This window comes from Mytilus californianus, unplaced genomic scaffold (assembly GCF_021869535.1).
Source record: "Mytilus californianus isolate M0D057914Y unplaced genomic scaffold, xbMytCali1.0.p SCAF_13, whole genome shotgun sequence".
NCBI classification, from domain to species: Eukaryota; Metazoa; Mollusca; class Bivalvia; order Mytilida; family Mytilidae; genus Mytilus; species Mytilus californianus.
In genome coordinates, this window is record NW_026262615.1 from 9,398,742 (window position 1) to 9,425,581 (window position 26,840).

At 32.4% G+C, this 26,840-nt stretch overlaps 1 protein-coding gene across 4 annotated transcripts in view; it reads left to right on the plus strand.

Annotated features, from left to right (window-relative positions):
* LOC127723149 (ras-related protein Rab-32-like) overlaps window positions 1-25,044 on the plus strand; it is a 46,381-nt gene extending 21,337 nt beyond the window's left edge. Inside the window, exons 2-7 of one of the 4 annotated variants that reach the window (XR_007991902.1) lie at window positions 1,796-1,921; window positions 2,531-2,609; window positions 4,033-4,214; window positions 5,556-5,699; window positions 7,580-9,895; window positions 24,978-25,044. Coding sequence is in view for 1 of the 4 variants with exons in the window: in XM_052229650.1 (XP_052085610.1) it covers window positions 1,796-1,921; window positions 2,531-2,609; window positions 4,033-4,214; window positions 5,556-5,699; window positions 7,580-7,690 (642 nt within the window). In the remaining 3 variants the exon portion in view is untranslated. Of the gene's footprint in view, window positions 1-1,795; window positions 1,922-2,530; window positions 2,610-4,032; window positions 4,215-5,555; window positions 5,700-7,579; window positions 10,196-24,347; window positions 24,538-24,574; window positions 24,670-24,977 lie in introns of those variants that run through there. The other 3 variants (XR_007991903.1, XR_007991904.1, XM_052229650.1) reach the window with 3 other exon arrangements.
* The last annotated feature ends 1,796 nt before the right edge of the window (window positions 25,045-26,840 follow it).

Here is a 26,840-nt window from a genome sequence, read left to right on the forward strand (position 1 = left end):
GTGTTAATTGAAATCATTTTTGTGTTTGTTTGATCAAAATGAAATTTTGTGATTACAAGGTCAGTTTCTGAGATCCTACTAAAGGTTATCTAAAGGTCAACTTCATTAAATCTATAATCATTGTATTATATGTACATATGACAATAGGGAGATGTGTAACGAAGCCTGACCTCCAATGTAAAGACCATAGGGACTAGGATGTAAAAACTCCAGGTCAACATCGACTTTTTAAGCCCTTGGTCACTTAAATTTGATTTAAATATTAAACATATTAAAAGGCCAAACAAACAAAATGTGTGTGTTCAGTAGGAATTCTTTTGTATTTTGTTTAATGTTTTTAAACCTTGATTTGGTTGGTAGACCTGCAATTTTGCCATAAAACACAAACAAAAGTACAAAAAAAACTTTTTAAACTCTGTAGGGTATCATAAAGAGGCCTGTAGTTAAGGCGAGGAAATTCAAAACAAATATTTTTGTTATTTGGCCTACATGACCTAAGCTATTAAAAATCTGAAATCATTGTAGCTAAGACAGTTATCTTTCCTACTGGTAAGAAAATATTTAAATTTCAATAGAATCATCATCATGTACAATACTAATTACACAATGTTGAAATATTGTGGTCAGTAATTAATTGACAATCAGGATTCACACGAATGTATGAAATTAGATGTATAAATGGTCTGTATCAGAGGAGCCCGTATACTTCATTATAAATGCTCTCTTGTTTGTCTAATCAATGCCTCCCAAGCTGCAGGAACTCTTGACCGCTACTGACAGTACATCATGTGACTGTCGTGTTAAATATAAACTTGTTTCTCTACAAATGTGTGTAAGTATAGATATAAAGTTGCTGTCAAATTCATTGTATTCCTCATCAAATACTTCTTTTTGTACACCATTGATATATTGTTTGTTTTATTATTTTGAAACTTTGATAATTCATAAAATTTATACATCTGGTTACTTGTCCAGAATAAACTTTATGTTGGTACCTAAATTTAACCTAGAAAAATATATTTATTTTCTTAAAAAAAAACAAACAATTTTACAAAAAAATTTGATTTACTGACTTAAGAATTAAAATACATCAATTTTTCAGGTATTTGTTGATTTTTAGGAAAATTGATGTACTGTGAATTCTATTTTTGCTAGATACTTGTTTTGAATTATAGGTAATGGTGAACCAGTAAACATTGATCAATTGAAATATTCAAAGAATCACAAATTTTCTACATACATCATGTACATGATGTACATATATGCAGAATTTGTGATACCCAAGGAATAGAGTATCCTCAATTCACTAAAATAAAATGAATTCACAGTATCAATTCATAAATATTTTATTGTATATTCTTTCGAATTTAAGGATGTACTTAGGTGAGGTTTAGGAATTTGTGTCAGATGTTCGGACTCCTTGGTTTTTTTCCTTCTGTACAGGGTAAAATATTTTGCCCCATAACACCCATTTTTCTTTTCATTTAAGACTTCAATAGCTCATAAAAGGTAATTTACCAAAATTTAAGCAGATTCTAGATTTCTTTTCTTTCGATTTGAGACCCAAATAATATCAATGCAAATATAAGTTAAAAGTCTGAGTCAGCCTTTCCCCGCCATTTTAAAAAAATCAAATATCTCGAAAAGGAGCTCCATAACCTATCAATATTTTTAGCTTATTCTGTTCCTTAACTATTGCTCTTCCAACCTATACTATCAATTTTAAATTCTAGATTTAAGTACATCCTTCAGGACAATTTTGACGTTGATTTTAAAATATTATGATTTCTTACAGGCAGCTGCAGTGGAGAAAAAAGAGCACTTATACAAGATCCTAGTGATCGGGGAACTCGGAACGGGAAAAACCAGCATCATCAAACGATACGTTCATCAGTTCTTTTCTCAGCATTACAGAGCTACTGTATCCTTTTATAAACATAACAGCTGTAAGAGTTTTTGGGGTGGATGACCATGTCGCAAATGTGTTGAAATATATAGAGTTTCGTAAACCAAGACTTATTATCACAATTTTATCTTAATCATGAAGTAAACTAAACTAAACCCTGGTGAAAATTTCTAACTTAGAATTATTGCCAATGATATATATATATATGTAGAGAGAGAGAGATCATTGTGAATATAAAATTAAGAAGATGTGTTATGATTGCTATTGAGACAACTCTCCACCAGAGACCACATAAGGTTAGCAACTATAGGTCACTTAGGGCCTTCAACAATAAGCAAAGCTCATACCAAATAGCAAGCTACAAAAGGCCCAGAAATGACAAATGTTAGATAATTCAAACAGGAAAAATAACAGCCTGATCATGTACAAAACAATAAATGAAAAACAAATGTGAGATACAGGAACAAACAACATCCACTGAATTACAGGCTCCTGTTTTGAATAATCATTATTCTACTGTTATTTCACTGTGAAAAATGACTACCAGGAGTGATTTTAAATTGCATTAGTTCTGATTTGAATTGATTTATTTTGCTACATTGGTTTCCCTAACTGAGACTATAGATAGGTGTAGATTTTGCATTAAAGGTATTAAATTGGGATGCTGATACAGTTGTCAGGTTACAGTTATGGGATATTGCAGGTATGTGATTAATATATAGTATATATTCTGCATTTGTGTATGATCCGCACCTCCTTTTCAAGTACGTATCGTACTCACCTGAAAACAGTACAATTGTCTTTGCACAGAATTTATATTTTAAGGGAGATAAGTACGATATCTGAAATGCTAAGAATTTTTGAAAGATGCTATTAAGGATGTTCGCTCCTCTCGGGAAAATGATTTTCTCTAGATTTTTCATACATTTAACATTGGCACCTCTTTTCTTTCAAAAACTATGAAAAAATAACAAGGATTTTACAAGATTTTCAAAAAAGGCTTTTAAAACCATATGTAATAAAACTATGAAAAGAAAAGTACGGATTAGTGTAAGGTCATAATTTTATTGGCACTACATGGATAAAACTAGAGTATTCTGAATATATGACAAAAAGTTAAAAACAAGAGAAGCAAAGATCTTTAAAACCACAGTTATAAATGCACTAGATTATATGACAAATTCATTTTTGCTCTCCATAGAAAAGTGCAATATAGCTTTAGGTAATTTGTAAAAAGAATATATGATAGGGTATGATTTATAATAAATGTCAACCTCTGAAAATGAAAATGCAGGTCATGAAAGTAATATTCTTATATATCTTTGCATTCAATTTGCCTTAGATTTAATCTTTTTACAAAGGAACATCAATTTAGAGGAGTATACTGTGAAAAGTGGCAAAAAAAGAAGAGTAATTATTGTTTTTTTTTTTAAATATATGAAAAGGGTGGGTTACTGGATAACTAGGAAAAAGAGTGAACAGTATATAGGTCTCTGCTCAAATTTTATTATTTTTCTTAGAAAACATTAATGTTAATCATGAAAAAGATGAAGCTGCGGTGAAGATACCAAGGGGACATTCAGTGCTCATAAGTCATAACATTACCTTAACCCTTAACCTTAGTTCTCTTCGCGCCAGAAGTCACATAAGGCCTAGCCAGCCTCAAACAGACAATGCCATGGCAAAAAAATGAAAAAAATGAAAAAAACATGAAAAGATCACAAGTCCAGAAAACACTACATAGAAAACAAAATATTGAGCAAAAAGAGCAACAAAAGCCCCACAAAAACCTGGGGGTCGACTCCGGTGCTCTAGAAGAATAAGCAGCAGCTGCTCCACATGTAACACTGCTCATCAAAGTACAAATGCAGTATGAAAATTGTCAATACTCTAATTGTAAAAGAGAGGCAAAAGATACCAAAGGGACATTCAAACTCATAAGTCAAAAATAAACTGACAACACTATGGTTAAAAAAGAAAAAGACAAACAGACAAACAACAGTACACAAAACACAACATAGAAAATTAATGACTGAGCAACACAAACCCCACCACTGGATTTTGATGCAGAATGACAATTTTTTTAAAATAGTGAAATATTGACCTTTTACGTGGCACTTTTTCAGGTCAAGAACGATTTGGTAACATGACCCGTGTTTATTACAAGGAAGCCGTTGGATGTTTTATTGTTTTTGATGTTACAAGAGCATCAACATTTGAAGCTGTCACTAAATGGAAAGCAGATTTAGATAGTAAAGTAACACTATCAGATTCAACACCTGTACCATGTGTTTTACTGGCAAATAAAGTAAGTTATGTCCCCTGTCAGGGATATTGTCAACTGTACCATGTGTTTTACTGGCAAATAACGTAAGTTATGTCCCCTGTCAGGGATATTGTCAACTGTACCATGTGTTTTACTGGCAAATAAAGTAAGTTATGTCCCCTATCAGGGATATTGTCACCTGTACCATGTGTTTTACTGGCAAATAAAGTAAGTTATGTCCCCTGTCAGGGATATTGTCAACTGTACCATGTGTTTTACTGGCAAATAACGTAAGTTATGTCCCCTGTCAGGGATATTGTCAACTGTACCATGTGTTTTACTTGCAAATAAAGTAAGTTATGTCCCCTGTGAGGGATATTGTCACCTGTACCATGTGTTTTACTGGCAAATAAAGTAAGTTATGTCCCCTGTCAGGGATATTGTCAACTGTACCATGTGTTTTACTGGCAAATAACATAAGTTATGTCCCCTGGCAGGGATCTTGTCACCTGTACCATGTGTTTTACTTGCAAATAAAGTAAGTTATGTCCCCTGTCTGGGATCTTGTCACCTGTACCATGTGTTTTACTGGCAAATAAAGTAAGTTATGTCCCCTGTCAGGGATATTGTCAATTGTACCATGTATTTTACTGGCAAATAAAGTAAGTTATGTCCCCTGTCAGGGATATTGTCAGCTGTACCATGTGTTTTACTGACAAATAAAGTAAGTTATATCCCCTGCCATGGATCTTGTCACCTGATCCTTGTGTGTTTTTGGTAAATAAAATGAGTTATGTTCCTTGCCAGGGATCTTGTCACCTGTATGTTGTGTGTTATTGGTAAATAAAGTAAGTTTAAAAAATATGTTATACAGCAACAAACCATAACCACTTAGTTACAGTGTCTTATGCGCATATTAAAATGGGATATGTTTTCAAGGAAAGTTAGCTCATACCTATCAGTTGTTAGCCCTAAAACCATTGCAATTAATATAACTAAAATTTTGATGTAAAGGCCTGTTTGGAGGGTAAAATATAACCTGATTATATATTAAGACCTGTTTAAGACTTTAGTTATATGCTTAGGATAAAAAAACGTTTTCTTCTACTAAAAATCTATAAAGATCCCAAATGACTTATGCAACCTTGATGTTACTGTTATTTAACTTATAATTTGTTAATACTGCCATGTACAGGTATGGGAACTTTGTTTTTTAAACAAACTGAAATATGCATTAGAAGGGCCTCTGGTAAAACAAGTATATGTAACCTTCTTGCGGTAAAGTATTGAAGTTGATGTTATGTATTTTTTACATTAAAATGGTACTTTTCTATTTTCATTGTACATGTTAATTTATCTTGCCGTATCACTTCTATTTGTCAGTGTGATCAAGCCAAAGAAGGATTAGTAAACAACGTGTCTCAGATGGATGATTTCTGTAAAGAAAAAGGTTTTGTTGGATGGTTTGAGACGTCAGCAAAGGAAAATATAAATATAGATGAAGCAGCTCGATTCCTTGTGACTAGGGTAAGAATTTCTTTGATGTGTTTAAAACCCCTACTTAAATTGTTGAGTGCTATATTGTTTTCGAGTCTGTACGTCTGTCCCATATCAAGTTATAATCTGGTTTAAAGTAGTTTGTGGTCACATCATCTTGAAACTTAATACACATGATCATTATGAAATGAATTATTTAATGTTCATTAAAAATTAGGGTGTGACACAGATTTCACAGTTCATTGAACATTGAAATATAATAATCATGGTGTCATATGAACACATATTCTTGTTTCTACCTATTGTTGGTTGAGTTTTGTTGAAAACAATATACTTTATCTGATTTGTGCCATTTACAGGGAACATTTCAGGAGTGGAAAATTATCAGATTCAAATTTAAGTATCAATCTTTTCTACTCAGAATGTAAAATAAAAGATATTGGTTCCTATTATTCTATAATTTTTAATTTTTTCTTATTTGCCTGTTGAAAATAAAGTTTATTTCTATTTTTGTTGAAAAAAAATTTGTTTTCACTGGAATTATTGCCATGTTTAATGTCCATCGGAATGAGTTCAACTAACGGTGATTTCATTTCAAGAATCAGTGATTGAGGTGACATTTTTGTGGTCAGATACTGTGAATTCATTATTATTTGTTGGATACCAGTTTTCGGAGATTTCTTGGGTAAAGGTTCACAATAAGTTTGAATGTTTGATGAAGTTTCAATATTTTATAGGCATATATGCAGACTTTGGCGAAACCTCAAAATCAAATATTCTTGAAAATTAAATTTCCCCTCAATCCACGAAAAAGTGGTATTCACAAAAATAGATGAATCCACAGTACAATATGCAACCGACCCTCATTGTCAACCAACCCTCATTGTCAACCGACCCTCATTGTCAACTGACCATCATTGTCAACCAACCCTCATTGTCATCCGACCCTCATTGTCAACCGACCCTCATTGTCAACCGTCCCTCATTGTCAAATTCTAGATGCAAGTCAAGATATGTGGCAGACTTAACTGTACCTGGTGTATCCTTTATTTCAAATTAGATGGGATAGACATGAGGCGTTCAACATCTGAGTTCGCGAAAACTGTCCTGATTACCAAAATTACATTAGGTCAGGCACTTTAACATTTGGTGCAAGTCTGATTTTCAGAGTGTTTTAACAGACTTTAAAGTTCGTTGCTAAACGTTGTTGCACTTTGAAAATTTGTTCAAATCATGAGATACTGGGTTACAGTTTCTACCTTTATTATAGTAACTGAAATTGTAATTTTTGGAACCAGTTGAATTTAAACGCAATGACGTAGCCCATTATGTTTGCATTCATTGCTAAAGGGGAGTTGCCTTGAATTTCAGGAAAGCAACTTTAATTGATTGACTGAAATGAAAGCAAAAACCAAATTAATTTATATATGAAAAGAAAAACGGAAAGAGCAAACCTTTCAATTAAAATGGAATGACCACCAAATTTTTTGAAGGATCAGCAAAAGTTTACAACCTATTAGTCCCTGGTCTAACAATAAAAAATTGAAGTTTCGGGAAGTCTGCAAAATAGTCATCAAACTTTGAAATATTCAGTGAGAAGACTTCAAATACTGTAAAATCAGAAATTATTGCATGCTTTTATCCTTGCGAATTGATAAAAATGCGGGAATAATTATTGCAATTTCAAGAAAAAATGCAAACAGATATAAGTATCAGATATCAAAATGCGAGTTCTTATTATTGCAATACTCACACAGTCGCATTATTCACATTAATAAAAACCTTGCAATAATTACTGAATTTACAGTATATAGCGGATCATGAATTTAAAGGATAAGGCTAGCTAAGAATCTACCACATTCACACATTCACACATTCATTTTTATTAAGTTCTAATAAATATTTTTCAGATTCTACAGAATGACGAAGCAATAGCCAAAGATGAAGCAGAAACTGATAGAATAATATTAAATGGGCCAAAAGATTCCTCTTTGACAGAAAAGAAAGGTTGCTGCTCTTGACTTTCCATACATTTAAATACTATGTTACTGATAGCCCTCCATACATTTAAATACTGTGTTATTGATAGCCCTCCATACATTATAATGATTAAAGCTACATGCTGATAGATCTATATTTTGAATGTTCAAGATCATTTTATAGAAAAGAAGACGTATTGTGCAAATATTCATACATGTATTATTTATGTCAGTGACAGCCTACCATACATTGAAATAAGTGTTTCAGTTAGACGAGCCAATATGACAACTGTCCACCGAATCCAAATGATGTTGATGTTAGCTCTTTAGATATATTGTTTATAGCATTCATTGTTTTTAATGTTAACTGAAGTGTTAATGTTTTAAAATGTTGTTTAAGTTTTCTACATATATAACATGTAAAATTTAAGTTTTTATTCTTAGAGCTTGTAGATATACATGACAAGACACTATTCCCGAAAATGAAGGGCTTACGTATATACCTTCATACAAAGGTCACTAAGGACACCTATCCAACCATCAAGGTTTTTAATTGGACTGAATGTCCGATACAATTTTTTGAAATTTTTAGTTTATTATTATCAATAGTCCACAAAATTTTGTTCTTTCCGGTAAAGGATAATTTTCTCTAGGACTTAATGTCACAAGAAAACCACCTATTACCTTTGAAAAATTCTGTTCATAGCTTCATTAAATTATATCTGAAAGTAGATCTTGTAAATGTTTTAATCTACCATGTATCTATCAGGTTTTAAACACCCCCTTTATCAGTGGCATGTATAAATATCAAGTTGATCAATTAGTTAACATACTAAGAACCTATGTGTATATTGGGTCAAAATAGCTGCCATTTGACATTCAAATGATGATAAATGATCAATCAATAATCAATCGGAAACAAAAATAGAAGATTATATTATAAGTAATTCAGGAACTGAAATGCATGGGTGCTATGAATATATATGCTGTTTATTGTATGAATGAGACTTTTATTTAAGAATTGAATGCTTCTTTTTTGTAATTTTATTGAGGTGCTATAAGTTTTGACTGAAGCATTTTTTGTATACAAAAATAAAATATAACTTTAGAAATGCCTTAGCCAATCAAAATTACAGAATCTGATGTAACTTCTGTGTAATGTGATAATATTTAGTTATTGTAAGCAATAAACTTTGTTAGTACACATGCAAGACATGATGTTGAATGTATATTTATAAGACACCCTTTTCTATATATTTTTTTGTTTGGTAGCTGTCTTTTTGAATTATATCTTGTTTTTGGTAATACTCAGAAATTTAGAGCCTTTAGGACTTATTTCAATAGAAACAATATCTGCATGTCAAGTTACTTCATACATCTCCTACATTCACAACACATATTTTAAAGAAGGACAAATTGAAACAAGGTTCACATACGTAAACCTTTGGTTTGTTTGTCTGTTGGTATTTAATGTTTTTCTTTCAACTTCCTTGTCTGCCATGTTTGTTTTGGTGGAGGAAACCAGAATACTCTGGAAAGACCCACTGACCTTAAGATGGAAATCCTTGTCATTTGAGATTGGAGTTGAACTCACCTCGCTGGAGTGTGGAACTCACAACTTCAAAGGTTACCTGCAAATTAGACCACTTAGCCAGTGATCCCCAACTCTCATATGTAAACAGATATTTTCAAAAAGTTATATATATTGGTTTTTTTAATTTTCGTAACAATTTTTGTTTTCTTTTTATAAATAGATTCAAATGGCCATGAATAAGTTTGAAGTGTAATTTTTAATCACAGGATCTGATTTGAGGTAGATAATGAACTCTAGAAATAAACAACATTAAGGTCACTATTGCAGTAAAACAGGGATAAAAACAATGTATATGTGTTAGTTTCTCATTTGTAAAACATGACAATGGACAATGTGTATGCCAGATTTTTACAATCACTTCATGTACCTAGAAAGTTGCCTTCCCATGTCAACATATACAATTTTACTGTAGAAAAATTTGCAGTTTTACTTGTTGACTTTTCAGTTACTTTATGTATTTAAAAAATTATTTGACATTTAATACGTATTCAATTAACAGTCTCAATGAGTTAATTTTGGTCAGTTTAATTTTCCTTCCTAGAACAAGTACTGTAAATTCAGAAATTAGTGGGTGCATTTATTATTGCAAATCACTGATTACTGGTAAAATGTGAGATCTAATTAATGTGATTGCTAAAAGTATATGAAGGAAGGTCACTACAGAAATTATCAATTGGAGTTTATATTATTGCAAACCTGAAACTGTCACATTTTTTCGCATTAATTAAATCAGTGTAATAATTTCACATTTTACAGTACCATCTAATGATAGTACTTTCTTCATATTATCATGTGAGAATAAGCAAGAATGAATGTTACAAAGTTATGGTTGTTTTTTATAATTTATAAGATATTTATATAATTTTATCATTATAGAAATTATAGAGTGAATTTTAACTAGCTTATAAATCATGTATATAATATGAGGGTAAAATTATAATTATATTAATTGATAGTGTTTTTGTCTCTTTTGATTTCGGGCATGGCATGTACCAATTGATACACAAAACCTACTGACTTGATGATTTTTAATACATTTGTTTTTCCATGTTTTCCATTTTCCTACATGTGGTTATATACACTGAAAAAATATAGAAAAAAGGGTGAAGATACAAAGAGCGCAATTAAAAACCATAAGTGATACAATCCCAGCCAAACAGACAAGAAAAGAGATAAAATTCAACATACCTTTAAATGCTTATTAGAGCGTACTGGTTCCCGGAAGTTTGATTGTACAAAAACCGGTACTTCTGATCTGAACAACAGGGCAAATGTGCCCTCCCTTTATAATTTTATATACTTCTTTATTAATCAAAAGAAACTTTTAACAAGGGTTCTACAGTGATTCCAAGTCCCATAGCTTCTATTTGATACCAAAACTACACAAATATTTCACCTATTGACAAAGTTACAGCTATGCGGAGGAACTATTTTGTTTTAGATATGTACTACTTTATTGTATGTTCTTTCTGACCGGGCCTGAATTAGTGGTTCTATACCTTAAACAAAACAAGAAATGAACTCAGGAAGAGTAAGCACTTCCTGTTTAAGTTACAGATATAACCTTAAAGACCATGTCAAAAGGACAACTTTTCAAAATCATTCGTTCGCATAACATCATATGCTGAGGACCTAAAAAGTTAAATATCAGTGCAGTTTATATTGTTCATTGTTGATTGTGTTGTATGTCCTGTCTTAGATTATTATGAGTTGTTTTTTCCGTTATGGAATATCTGTTTCACAAATGAAGACGGATATGTTCCAATTGTTGTAACCACAATCTTGAATGTGACTAAACGAATTAGATTTATCACTGGGTTTATACTTACTCGAGCAACACGATGGTTGCCACATGTGGAGCAGGTTCTGCTTACCCTTCAGTAGGACCTGAGATCACCACCGGTTTTGGTGGCGTTTGTGTTGCTTAGCCTTTATTTTTTCTTATGTTGTGTTAAGTGTACTGTTGTTTGTCTTTTCGTCGTTTTTCATTTTTTTGTCATGGTATTATCAGTTTGTTTTCGCTTTATGGTGGTACATAACACTACAGGGAGATAACTCTGTAAAAACAGCTGAACGTTTTAATCACGTTCTATTGTTAAGGAATTATTTAACTTCTCAATGATCAAAAGAGGGACGAAAAATACCAGAGGGACAGTCAAACTCATAGATCGAAAAACAAACTGACAACGCCATGGCCAAAAATAAAAAGACAAACAGACAAATAATAGTACAGATGACACAACATAAAAAACTAAAGAATAAGCAACAATGAGTGTTTGTCAAACTACTATATATCCAAAGAAACTTTCCGATAAAGTATGCGGTTCAAGATTTCTTTAAAATTTTTGTCAAAGGGTCAGTAGATATTTTTTTTTTAAATTTATGAAAATTAGACGAGCAAAATTAATTCTAGTCAATAATTTAACATACCTTTAATTGCTTATTAGAGTGTACTGGTTCCCGGAAGTTTGATTGTACAAAAACCGGTACTTCTGATCTGAACAACAGGGCAAATGTGCCCTCCCATTATAATTTTATATACTTCTGTATTAATCAAAAGAAACTTTTAACAAGGGTTCTACAGTGATCCCAAGTCCCATAGCTTCTATTTGATACCACAACTACACAAATATTTCACCTATTGACAAAGATACAGCTATGCGTAGGAACTATTTTGTTTAAGATATGTAACACTTTCTTGTATGTTCTTTAAGACCGGGCCTGAATAAGTGGTTCTATACCTTAAACAAAACAAGAAATGAACTCAGGAAGAGTAAGCACTTCCTGTTTAAGTTACAGATATAACCTGAAAGACCGTGTCAAAAGGACAACTTTTCAAAATCATTCGTTCGCATAACATCATATGCTGAGGACCTAAAAAGTATAATATCAGTGCAGTTTATATTGTTCATTGTTGATTGTGTTGTATGTCCTGTCTTAGATTATTATGAGTTGTTTGCTCCGTTATGGAATATCTGTTTCACAGATGAAGACGGATATGTTCCACTTGTTGTAACCACAATCTTGAATGTGACTAAACGAATTAGACTTATCACTGGGTTTATACTTACTCGAGCAACACGATGGGTGCCACATGTGGAGCAGGTTCTGCTTACCCTTCAGTAGGACCTGAGATCACCACCGGATTTGGTGGCGTTTGTGTTGCTTAGCCTTTATTTTTTCTTATGTTGTGTTAAGTGTACTGTTATTTGTCTTTTCGTCGTTTTCGTTTTTTTGCCATGGTATTATCAGTTTGTTTTCGTCTTATGGTGGTACATAACACTACAGGGAGATAACTCTGTAAAAACGGCTGAACGTTTTAATCACGTTCTATTGTTAAGGAATTATTTAACTTCTCAATGATCAAAAGAGGGACGAAAGATACCAGAGGGACATGCAGTCAAACTCATAGATCGAAAAACAAACTGACAACGCCATGGCCAAAAATAAAAGGACAAACAGACAAATAATAGTACAGATGACACAACATAAAAAACTAAAGAATAAGCAACAATGAGTGTTTGTCAAACTACTATATATCCAAAGAAACTTTCCGATAAAGTATGTGGTTTAAGATTTTTTTTTAATTTTTGTCAAAGGGTCAGTAGATATTTTTTTTTTTAAATTTATGAAAATTGGACGAGCAAAATTAATTCTAGTCAATGTGTTTGGTGCCACCTTATATTACATTTGCGATTATTGTTGAGCCTGCGACTTTTTTCGCAAAAGTGAGACATAGCGATCCTACATTCCGTCGTTGGTGGCGTCCACAAATATTCACTCTGTGGTTAAAGTTTTTGAAATTTTAATAACTTTCTTAAACTATTCCGGATGTCTACCAAACTTGGACAGAAGCTTGTTTTATATGATCATAAGATAGTATCCAGAAGTGAATTTTGTAAAAAAAAATCCTGTTTATCCGTATTTTACTTATAAATGGACTTAATGTTTCTGCCAGTTAACATTACACTCACTCTGTGGTTAAAGTTTTAAAATTTTAATAACTTTCTTAAACTATCCTGGATTTGTTCCAAACTTGGACAGAAGCTTGTTTATGATAAAAAGCTAGTATCTAGAAGGAAATTTTGAAAAAAAATATTTCTTGTTTTCCCGTATATGACTTATAAATGGACTTAGTTTTCTTCCAGTTAAAATTACATACAGTCTGCAGTTAAAGTTTTTAAAACATTTATTAGATTCAAAAACCATCCTGGATTTTTTTACCAAACTTGGACAGAAGCTTCTTACAATCAAAAGATAGTATCTAGAGGAAAATTTTTAATAATTTTTTCCCCATTTTTGTTGAACCAACACTCCCAACAGCAAAAGTAGGCGAGACACTGGGTTCCGCGGAATCCTTACGAATTTTATGTTTTAATAATTAAAGTTCTGAAGCAGACATACTTAGTTATTTTGTGTCTGTTCAAACAACGGACTCATTTATTCTGAAACAACAAACAAACAAAAAGCAAATAAGCTCAGTTCAACCAGTGAAAACCAAAATCAGAATGTAGCGTGGTTAAACTTGAGTCTGAGCACAACTTCCAATTAATTAGGTCAATAGTATAACAGTACAACATAAAAACAAACTAAAAATATTATTTGACTCATTTGATTGGCACCAAGCATGTATTAAAAAGACACCAAACACAAAGAAACAATCTAAGAGTACTCACAGTTACTGAAGGCTAGTTCAAAGATAATTCCAACTAATGAATAATGTTCCCGCAGACTAAATGTTCAATCATTACTCATGCTGTGGATTTAGTTTAAAGATGGATTAGACAGTCTAAGGATAGCATGACCTTGTGAAAATAGCAAAATATAAGTTTCTACAGTATGTCGATACTAATGTCCAAACAGTATAGCCATTCATCTTGAATTATGGTTAATCTAAAAATAAGATGTGATATGATTGCCCATGAGACAACAATCCACCAGAGACCAAATAGCATGGAAGTTCAGAACTATACTCAATTTGATGTGTACCCACGTCTAACTCAATTCTCATTATCAAAAATATGATTAGTAGGTACATTACTGATGCATGGGTGTTACTTGATTGGTTTTATGTTGGATTTATTCCTCCTCATAACGCCTTTATTTCATTGTGAGGAGAATTTGTTTTTAATATATGCATATGGTATAACACATTATATCAATTAATGACTATATGTTTATATCAGATATTTGCCTGCAGTAACAACAGACGTAGCTATCATTTTTCAAGCAAAATACAAAGGTCTACTCTGTCTGATCCGTTTCCTACAAATTGGACATTGTTTCGCTTTTAACTTGTCGCTACAGTCCTTACAGCAGCATACATGCATACACGGCAAAAATGTGACTTCTACTGGATTATCAAAACATATTTTACACAGGTATTTGTCATCCGTATTTTCCACTGATTTCTGATTTTCTTTTCCAACACCCTCAATTTCTGAAAAAGAATAAAAAGAATAATTCAAATTCAGATATCTAAAATTGTCAGAACTCATCGATATTTATTACGATTTTTTTTAACTTGCTCACTGTTTATCTGCGTTTTGTAATGATTTGTTAAAATATGAACTACATAAGATAATGAAAAGGAATAATTCTTATATGTTGAGTGCCAACAAACAGAAAAATGCAGTTTGGTTTGAGATTTGGATAGACAAAATCTGGCGAATTGCATTTATTGTTGACTTACATCACTAGATGAATTTGGCTATTACCTTAGGTCCTTTTTGGTCGTATAGCTCTTTAACTGTTCGGGTTTTTATACTTTTTTAGCTTTCAAATATCTAGAATAGCGCGTCCGACGAATGAGATTTATAAAAGTGTTGTTTTCATTTTTAGTGGAATTTAGACTCTAATCGATCCCACACGTATAACAATGTATGCTATGACATTGTTCCCAGTTTGGGAAATGGCGGACGGTTGATTCATTCATGCAGTAGTACATGCTTAATAAAGGCAATAGTATTATACCGCTGTTCAATAGTCATCAAACGATTTAACTGAAACAAATCCGGGTCACAAACCAACACCGAGGGAAACACATCAAATATAAGAGGAAAACAACGGAACAATAAAAACACTTAACTGCTACAACAACAAACGCCAACATACATAGAAACGAACTATTTGATTACAACTGTCATATTCCTGACTTGGTACAGGAAATATTAAGAAAAAATGGTGGTTTGAACCTGGTTTTATTGCTTACACTGTCAATGCAAGTGGTCACACTCCTTTCGGATTTCACACGACTTACATTTATTTTCCCTTAAATGGTTGTTTATTCCATACCTGCATTATTAGAAATTGTATTCTTCTTATACACCTTTTTTTTACAAACTCAGACCATAAATAAGTTATACGTAATACATGTATTTTAAAATCTGTTTCATATCAGCGCTTTAAAACATTGATGAAGCTTATTAGAATAAAATGAATGCATTACTGAATTTAGGAAGTTTAAATATTAACCCAGGTTTTCCCGTAATTTCTGATTTGACATCAGCATAATCTTTCAATCAGTGTAATTGAGGTCTGGAGCTGGCATGTAAGTAACTGCTAGTAGTCCTTTGTTAATTTATGTATCATTTTTATTTTGCTTAGTTTTTTTGTAACCTTTTCTGAGTTTTACTGTGCGTATTGCTGTGTGTTTGTTTTTTCTACATCGGCTAGAGGTATAGAGGGAGGGTTTAGATCTCACAAAACATGTTTAACCCCGACGCATTTTTGCGCATGTGCCAAGTCAGGAGCCTCTGGCCTTTGTAAGTCTTGTATGGTTTTTAGTTTTAGTTCAATTATATGTTTTGGAGTTTAGTATATGACGTCAATTTTCACTGAACTAGTACACATGTTTGTTTAGGGGCTAGGTGAAGCCCACCTCCGGATGCGGGATTTTCTCACTGTGTTGAAGACCCATTGGTGGACTTCGGCTGTTTTCTGGTCTTTGGTCGGGTTGTCTCTTTGACACATTACCCATTTCCATTCTCAATTTTATTGGAGTTATGTTTGTTATACTTTTTGTTATTTGTCTTTCAAATATATGTTTTCCTTTGACATGTTTGAAAAGAATGCAAATAGAAAGAATGAAATACAGAAAAATACTTTTTGCAATCAATGGTTCCGCTACTAGTTCAGAGTGCACCTTGTATGGCCAATTGGCTGCCTTCATTCTCACTATGTCCAGTGTTGTCTACATTTAAAGGCATAGTAGATAAAATAGCTAGTTTTGTTGGTTTTGTTCTGTTAATTGGTGCTTGATCTTAATCAATGTTATTATTTTGTATATCTTTGATTTTAAATAAAATTCCTAATTATTCTGAAATGTTCACCCTTTAAGAATCTAATGCATTCTATGTAATATTTTCAAAAGCGTACACCGAAATATTGTGATTGGTTAAAATATTCTAAATAAGGGAAACTCAACCAATGACGTAGCGTTGTTTTCATTTTGGTGTACGAACAATGAGACTACCCATAGTCTTTTAGATTCTGAAAAGGCGAATTGACCCGAAGACATTGGTTCAGGCGTTCACTGAATGGAAAAATGCAATTCATTTGTAGATTCCTTATTTCAACATTATATTTTGTGGTATTGACCTTCGTCTAAATTCAAAAACTTTCATGATTTTTTTTTATTAAATCAAATACTATGATACATAAATGAAATTAACACAGGTATAATAAACTGTACTAAGAAGCGAAGACAGCTGTCCAATTTTGCGATCTTCATTTTTTTTAAGGTACTTCTCACATTTCATTGAAATTTTTATCTTTCGATTCACAGTAAAGGCAACAGTAGTATACCGCTGTTCAAAAGTTATAAATTGATAATTGAGAGAAAACAAAAAAAGTGTTATTCGATGTTTAATACTACATAGTATGATGACTACGACAAGTTAGGGACAGCAATACTTTACATGTTCAAATCAATTAAGAGGGTACCATTAAAAGTAACACAAACAAATCTGATAGATTCGCATGAACTCTAAAAGGAGAGAGACCGGTTGAGATGACTGGGAAAGTGTCGGTTTCAGTCGTTTTTCTTTATAAGTCCCTCTTGCGAAGTTCCTATTGGATGCATTTGGTTGTTTAACCCCTGTATATTAAACAGTTCCTAACGTTTCAACGTATTTGTACAAATGTTCAGGTTTTAGCAATCCTGAAAACGTAAACTTAAAAATTTCTCAGACGCACGAAATAAATAAAGTGTTATTATCACTTTGGAGCAGTATTTGCGAAAAAAATTATTAGTAACCTTATTCATCAAACTAGCACGATATAAACTACGTTTCAGAAAAGTATTGAAAATTATACTTTAATAATATGAATAATAGCAATAAATTTCAAATAGTTTTCGGGCTTTTCTGAAAGTAACACAATACTTCAACCTGATGGGCACCTTAGATCATCGCAATGTTTGGTGGAATTCGAGTTGCTCAGTCTATAGGTCTTATGAAGTGTTTTACAGACTTATCTTTCGCGAAACATTTGGGTTTTGTTTTGACATGGCGTTGCCAATTAAATTTCTACTAATGAGCATTCAATGTTCCTATGGTATCTTTCGCCTTTTATATATATTGCATAAACATATTGTCATTCTTTTTAAATTAAAAATTAAAATAGCATTTTGTCTGGCAATGTATGTTTGAAATTGATGGAAGACGTTAATAGTTTTACTGCAAATGTATCAATGATTTCTGTATATAATTTATCTCAACTATATATGTTCTAGTTATCGACAAACATGAGATCATGCCACACCAGCTGATGTCGTAGAACCGATACGTTCTTCTGTTTACAAGCTCGGCTGATCAGTGAAAAAATCGTTCACATTTGTAAAAAAAAACTGACGTAGAGACTTTTGGGTATATGTATTCGATAAATCCATCGAAAAATGAAAATAACAACAATGTTTTCCAAGATGGCCGCCAATCTAGGTAATTATAACTGTTTTATCAATTTGTAAATAATATGATATATATATATATATATATATCTTTGTAAGTTTTTTTTGTAGTTTTCTCTCTTTATTTTTACTCAAATTAAAGAACTAGTCATGTTTCACAGTTGCATTTACACAGAGGTGTACAAGGAAAACTAAATCGATAATACTAGCACATGTCGCGACATTAGTTTTGCAGCCAAACTTCGTAAAGATGGTAAAAGAGAGACGAAAGATACAAGAGGGACATTAAAAAACAAACGATAGTACACAAAACACCACATAGAAAACTAAAGACTAAGCAACACGAACCCAACAAAAAACTGGGGGTGATATCAGGTGCTTCGGAAGGATAAGCAGATCCTGCTCCAAATTGGGCACACTTCGTGTTGCTCATGTTAGTACACACCTGGTAATAAGTCTACTTAGGTAGGTCACATTCGTGAAAAGGGGACAGGATTGTAGTTACGACATTCGGAACATATCCGCTATCATCCATTGTCAGCTAACTCGTGATATCGTCTGTAAAATTTATGAAAGGATGATTCCAACCTCACCACTTCGAACTCTTAGTTTAAATGCTTCCTCGTGAGCAGCAACCCTCTAACAAGGAAATCATGATAGGAAATACAAGACCTTGAATATCGTATCAACTGGGGAAGCTGTTGGTGGAAGTGCTGTCCAAATGATTTACCACATATGTCATATAGATTTCTCAACAGTAGTCAGCAGGGCGTTCGTTTTCCATTTGACATATAGTTGATTGACCCCATATGCAACCTGCTTGTTATGCGGCACGTAGAACATGTTAATTAAGAGCTGCTCGTGTCTGAGAATTTATTCATATGACCTCTGTTTACGTCGAGGAAACAATCCCAGTCTTACTTTTTCAATACTATCAATGGTACTAGATCTGTAATACCTACTGACTACGAACCTTTCAAGAAGATAGTGATCTTCCTTGTCAATTGTTGGTGGGTACTGGCTGAGTTTTATATAATCGGTAGACGCATCGGGGCATACATTCCATGTTTGACATGCACTTTTTTTCCTTTTACCGCGGAATGCAGATATGATATCACAGCCAGTAAAACATGAAAATATAGAAAGCTCTTGGAATTTCTAGGGTCATTTGACTCACCTATATCATGTATTGGAATCCACGTCAGGTTTTGTCCTTGACCAAATGCGACCGACAGCTTTTTTTGCAAAATTGGCAAACAACTGACCGCAAAGCCAGTGTTGCTGCCTCTAATCATAATGATTGTGTTACCATCTGCTACAGTGTTTTGCACGTGAGAAGATTCATGTAGATATAAGAAGATGTGGTATGAGTGCCAATGAGACAACTCTCCATCCAAGTCACAATTTGTAAAAGTAATCCATTATAGGTCAAAGTACGGTCTTCAACACGGAGCCTTGGCTCACACCGAACAGCAAGCTATAAAGGGCCCCAACAATGACTAGTGTAAAACCATTCAAACGGGAAAACCAACGGTCTAATCTATATAAAAAACGAGAAACGAGAAACATTTATGAACCACATCAACAAACGACAACCACTGAACATCAGGTTCCTGACTTAGGACAAGTGCAAACAAATGCAGCGGGTTTAAAGGTTTTAATAGGTATCAACCCTTCATTCTTAGCTGAAACAATAGTGTAATATCATTACATAGATAGACACACTATAAAATATCAATTGAAATGGCTTAACTCAATCAAAAGACATATTAACACAAACAAGTGAACATACACTGAACGAATAAATTTAATCTATGACACAATGTAAATACAAAATCTATAACAATAAGCGGTGAGATGTTAAACAATATCAGAAAGACGATTATAACCTTGAACAAAATGCCGTAAAACAAAACCAATGTATACAGGTAAATAAAAATAATTTTGTTGTAAGGTATATTTTTACAAAATAAATAATTTTGTTGTTCTAAGTACGAGAACAGAAGTGCAAATTTATTGTCATACCATACACTTATCAAAGCTTGTATATAATAAAAATAAAAAGACGAGATATAACACTAAATAAGTAAACATTGAATAACAAAAAATCATTACAAATTGTATTAACAGGTCAAATTAACACGAAAGTACGATTTGAGAGTTCTTGCAGTTACTGAAAGCTAGTTAAAAGTCAAAAATAATTAATGATAAAAAATCATGCATTTGATAAAGAATAAAAATTTAGTTATGTTTTAATTTGCTGATGACAAAATCGATATTTGTGCCAATGTAAACTATATTCAAAGATCTAATGATAAGATTGGTAAGAAAACCTTTACTAATAAGTTTGTTTAAAGGTTCGATGAGTTTACACGGATCACATAGTGATTTCAGTACAATATTACCGTAAAATTTAGGATGTGATATACCGTTTTTAAAGTTTTCTACAGGTGCAGCCAGATTTACTAATCAAATCAATGTATTTATGAAAGAATTAAGTAAAAGTTTTAAGTAATTTATGGTAACGAAATCTCTGACTTAATAATTTACAAGTTATGCAATGAGTACGTTCGTTATAATCTATGACATCACTACACACACGGACATGACGAAAGAGTTGGGATATATAAACACCGTATGAAGGAACCAAAGGAACATTGCCGTCTAAAAAAGGAAAATTTAACAATAGGGAATGAAACACGTCTCTTTTGTCGTAAATTTTAGTATGGAGTTTCCCTTTAGAAATTGAAATGTCTAAATCTAGAAAAAAAAACTACTGTTGTTTACTTGTTTATTTGTCTACCTCCTCGTGATTGCAATGTTTGGGTCCTTTAAGACTTATTGACTGATTAAGGACAACATTCTCTTCTTAAGGGACTATAACTGTTTTATTTCGACACATCTTTACAATTTCATTCACCAGACATTTAAATAGCCCAGTCTTGTTGCTATTGTCTCTCATGAAGCTACGTCAATTTTGTGAAAAATTCACTTTGTCAGTCACACCGCGTCTATCGCATGTGACTTTGATCATGTTTCAGCTTTGTAACCAGAATACGGCAAAAACAATATCTGTTATCGTGTGAGTAAAACTGTATGTTTTTACTTTTGGAACTATCTCTAGTGCAGCAAATTCTTTAAAAATCCTCGATATCATTGGAGGCAATGCATTGATCATGCTGATTTAAGCCGATCCGTCAAAAAATATGACAGCAGCTTCTTGTGCAGCATCAGGAGGAGTCTCCAGAATTACCACCAGCTGCGATATCTAACAGGTATAAAGTGAGAAAACAGAGTGTCGATAGTCTTCCTTAAAATTTTTTCCCTTTGAATCACCCGCTTTCGGTTTTTGCTTTTGACGAAAGAAATCTTGTTCTTCTTGATTTCCTGATAAGATAAACACTCCTCTATATCCAGCCCTTTCTGGAACTCATTAAAGCGAGTTTTACCATTTTTATAATGAGAAAAAACCATGTCAGCAGCACTAGGATGGGCAATACTTTTTGTAACCAGCGTAAAAAGATCATCAGTGTCTTCCATAAATGTATTGCCCATATCTTTCATAACACATGTAACAGTGTACAGCTTCTTTACTTTATCCGAAAAAGTTTTTTATGTGTGTGCTGTCTGTTCGTGATGTCTTATATTTTCATTGGCACCCTTAGTTTCAGATGCCGCTTCATACTAGGCAACCAAGTGGCGGACTTCAGGTCCGGCTCCCATCCACCGACGTAGTGCAGATTAGTATTCTGTCACACAAATGGCACCACCATCACCTTTGATAACAGAAACCGCTTTCTCTTAAGCATGGACTACACCCAACGCGGAAAATCCATCTGATTTGCGGCATTCTTGAAAATGGCCGCCATTTTAAAAAAAAGAGGCTTACGGAGTCTTTTTTCAAACAAGTATCCTAAGGGGCGTACCCATGCACATGTTAATGCTTGTGATCGAATTTTCTGAATATTGACTTAATCTACCATGCTATACGTGATAAATTATTAGTAAAAGTTTTTGAAATGAAAACGATGTATAAATTAATTGGTATGTAAATATCGTTAGCAGATTAATTTCCAATCATACACCAATTCGTCATTATATAACCAGGCTATCATAGAAGAGCGTTTGCCGCCAAATTGTACATTAAATCAAAATTATTTTAACAAGAAAACAGAAAGTCAATCAACAACAAAATATTTTAAAAACTTGTAGGAAAGCATATTTTTGATATATGTAAGAATTATTTTTCATTGTTTCATACGTTCATGTTCAGATTCAGTCTTGATGTCAAAATCGATCATATTCGGTCGAGTTTGTCATCTTTCTTTTAAGTCTAAACGATTGTATGCATGGTTGCTTTTTACAAATGATTTGACAAAAGATAACATTGCAAATTTAATGACGTGGCTTTATGTTAACAAAAAAAAAAAGAGTGCTAAATGTATTTACCATTGTTTTCAGATGTTCTGGAATCAATATCAGTCTCCTGATAAACTTGCTGCAAAACAAAAATTCAGAATTCTGGTTTTAAAGTTAATATAACAATATCAAATCTTGATATAACAACTCATTATCGTTGATTTCTAAGATTTGCTTTGATTTTTGTGATATTTCCCATATTACGCTACTCGAGTGATATTGGTTAGTTGAATAGAAAGAGAATGTTTGACGTCATAAGCCTTTGTCATTGACAATGCCTATGAAAACAGCGAAAATCAGATTATCAATGGTCTCTCAATATTGTGCAAATATTCATACATGTATTATTTATGTCAGTGACAGCCTACCATACATTTGAATAAGTGTTTCAGTTAGAGGAGCCAATATGACAACTATCCACCGAATCCAAATGATGTTGATGTTAGCTCTTTAGATATATTGTTTATAACATTCATTGTTTTTAATGTTAACTGAAGTGTTAATGTTTTAAAATGTTGTTTAAGTTTTCTACATATATAACATGTAATATTAAAGTTTTTTTTTCTTAGAGCTTGTAGATATACATCATGTACATGACAAGACACTATTCCCAAAAATGAAGGGCTTACGTAGATACCTTCATACAAAGGTCACAAAGGACACCTTTCCAACCATCAAGGTTTTTAACTGGACTGAATGTCCAACTGGACTGAATGTCCGATACAATTTTTTGAAATTTTTAGTTTATTATTATTAATAGTCCACAAAATTTAGTTCTTTCCAGTAAAGGATAATTTTCCATAGGACTTAATGTCACAAAAAAACCACCTATTACCTTTGAAAAATTTCTGTTCATAGCTTTATTAAATTATATCTGAAAGTAGATCTTCTAAATGTTTTAATCTACCATGTATCTATCAGGTTTTAAACACCCCCTTTTTAAGTGGCATGTATACATATCAAGTTGATCAATTAGTTAACATACTAAGAACCTATGTGTATATTGGGTCAAAATAGCTGCCATTTGACATTCAAATGATGATAAATAATCAATCAATAATCAATCGGAAACAAAAACAGAAGATTATATTATAAGTAATTCAGGAACTGAAATGCATGGGTGCTATGAATATATATGCTGTTTATTGTGTAAATGAGACTTTTATTCAAGAATTGAATGCTTCTTTTTTGTCATTTTATTGAGGTGCTAAAAGTTTTGACTGAACCATATTTTGTTTACAAAAATAAAATATAACTTTAGAAATGCCTTAGCCAATCAAAATTACAGAATCCAATGTAACTTCTGTGTAATGTGATAATATTTAATTATTGTAAGCAATAAACTTTGTTAGTACACATGCAAGACATGATGTTGAATGTATATTTATAAGACACCTTTTTCTATATATCTTTTTGTTTGGTGGCTGTCTTTTTGAATTATATCTTGTTTTTGGTAATACTCAGAAATTTAGAGCCTTTAGGACTTATCTCAATAGAAACTATATCTGCATGTCAAGTTACTGCATACATCTCCTACATTCGCAACACATATTTTAAAGAAGCACAAATTGAAACAAAATTCACATACGTAAACCTTTGGTTTGTTTGTCTGTTGGTATTTAATGTTTTTCTTTCAACTTCCTTATCTACCATGTTTGTTTTGGTGGAGGAAACCAGAATACTCGGGAAAGACCCACTGACCTTAAGATGGAAATCCTTATCATTTGAGATTGGAGTTGAACTCACATCGCTGGAGTGTGGAACTCACAACTTCAAAGGTTACCTGCGAATTAGACCACTCAGCCAGTGATCGATCCCCACCTCTCATATGTAAACAGATATTTTCAAAAAGTTATATATGTTGTTTTTTTTTAATTTTCGTAACAATTTTTGTGTTCTTTTTATAAATAGATTCAAATGACCATGAATAAGTTTGAAGTGTAATTTTCAATCACATGATCTGATTTGGGGTAGATAATGAACTCTAGAAATAAACCACATTAAGGTCACTATTGCAGAAAAACAGTGATAAAAACAATGTATATGTGTTAGTTGCTCATTTGTAAAACATGACAATGGACAATGTGTATGCCAGATATTTGTTAACAATCACTTCATGTATCTAGAAAGTTTCCTTCCCATGTCAACATATACAATTTTACTGTAGACAAATTTTCAGTTTTACTTCTTGACTTTTCAGTTACTTATTGTATTTAAAAAAATATTTGACGTTTAATACGTATTCAATTAACAGTCTCAATGAGTTGATTTTGGTCGGTTAAATTTTCCTTCCTAGAAGAAGTACTGTAAATTCAGAAATTAGTGGGTGCATTTATTATTGCAAATCACTGATTACTGGTAAAATGTGAGATCTAAGTAATGTGATTGCTAATATTATATGAAGGAAGGTCACTACAGAAATTATGAATTGGAGTTTATATTATTGCAAACCTGAAAATGTCACATTTTTTTCACATTAATTAAATCGGTGTATTAATTTCACATTTTACAGTACCATCTCATGATAGTACTTTCTTCATATTATCATTACTTTCTTCATATTATCATGTGTGAATAAGCAAGAATGAATGTTACAAAGTTATAGTTGTTTTATAATTTATAAATTTTTTATATAATTTTATCATTATAGAAATTATAGAGTAAATTTTAACCAGCTTATAAATCATGTATATGAGTATGAGGGTAAAATTATAATCATATTAATTGATAGTTTTTTGTCTCTTTTGATTTCGGGCATGGCATGTACCAATTGATACATGAAAACTACTGAATTCATGATTTTTAATACATTTGTTTTTCTATGTTTTCCATTTTTTCTACATGTGGTTATATACACTGGAAAAAAATATAGAAAAAAGGGTGGAGATACAGAGTGCAATTAAAAACCATAAGTGACACAATCCCAGCTGAACAGACAAGAAAAGAGATAAACACACAAAGGACATAAGAAAAACACTACAAATAAGGGATTCACCCCTGAAATAAAACAAGAAATAAACTCAGGAAGGGTAGGTACTTCCTGTTTAAGTTACAGGTATAACCTGAAAATTACAAGACCATGTCCTAGAAAAATAATCAGTCATATGGACAACTTTATGTAAGAAAAACATTACAAATAAGGGATTCACCTCTGAAGGTATAAAACCACTAATTCATAGCCCATTGCTTTCTATGTTAAATTCTGCAATTTTAAGCATTAATGGCCACATTATCTGCAGTTCAAATAAAGCAGCAGTCATTTCATGTCAAAACTATACCTTATACTGACTTGTGCTGAAAGATTAAACATATCTTTAATTGCTTATTAGAGCGAACTGGTTCCAGAAAGTTTGATAGTACAAAAACAGGTACTTCTGATCTGAACAACAGGGCAAATGTGCCCTCCCATTATAATTTTATATACTTCTTTATTAATCAAAAGAAACTTTTAACAAGGGTTCTACAGTGATTCTAAATCCCATAGCTTCCATTTGATATCGAAACTACACAAATATTTCACCTATTGACAAAGTTACAGCTATGCGGAGGAACTATTTTGTTTAAGATATGTACTACTTTATTGTATGTTCTCTCCGACCGGGCCTTAATTAGTGGTTCTATACCTTAAACAAAACAAGAAATGAACTTAGGAAGAGTAAGCACTTCCTGTTTAAGTTACAGATATAACCTGAAAGACCTTTTCAAAAAGACAACTTTTCATAATCATTCGTTCGCATAACATCATATGCTGAGGACCTAAAAAGTTACATGTTAGTGCAGTTTATATTGTTCATTGTTGATTGTGTTTTATGTCCTGTCTTAGGTTATTACGAGTTGTTTTTCCCGTTATAGAATATCTGTTTCACAGATGAAGACTGATATGTTCGAATTGTTGTTACCACAATCTTGATATCTTTTCCTCGAATATGACTAAACGAATTAGACTTATCACCGGGTTTATACTTACTCGAGCAACACGATGGGTGCCACATGTGGAGCAGGTTCTGCTTACCCTTCAGTAGGACCTGAGATCACACCGGTTTTGGTGGCGTTTGTGTTGCTTAGTCTTTATTTTTCTTATGTTGTGTTAAGTGTACTGTTGTTTGTCTTTTCGTCGTTAAAAAAATTAATAACTTTCTTAAACTATCCTGGATTTGTACCAAACTTGGACAGAATAAAATTGAGAATGGGAATTGGGAATGTGTCAAAGAGACAACGACCCGACAATAGAGCAGACAACAGCCGAAGGCCACCAATGGGTCTTCAATGCA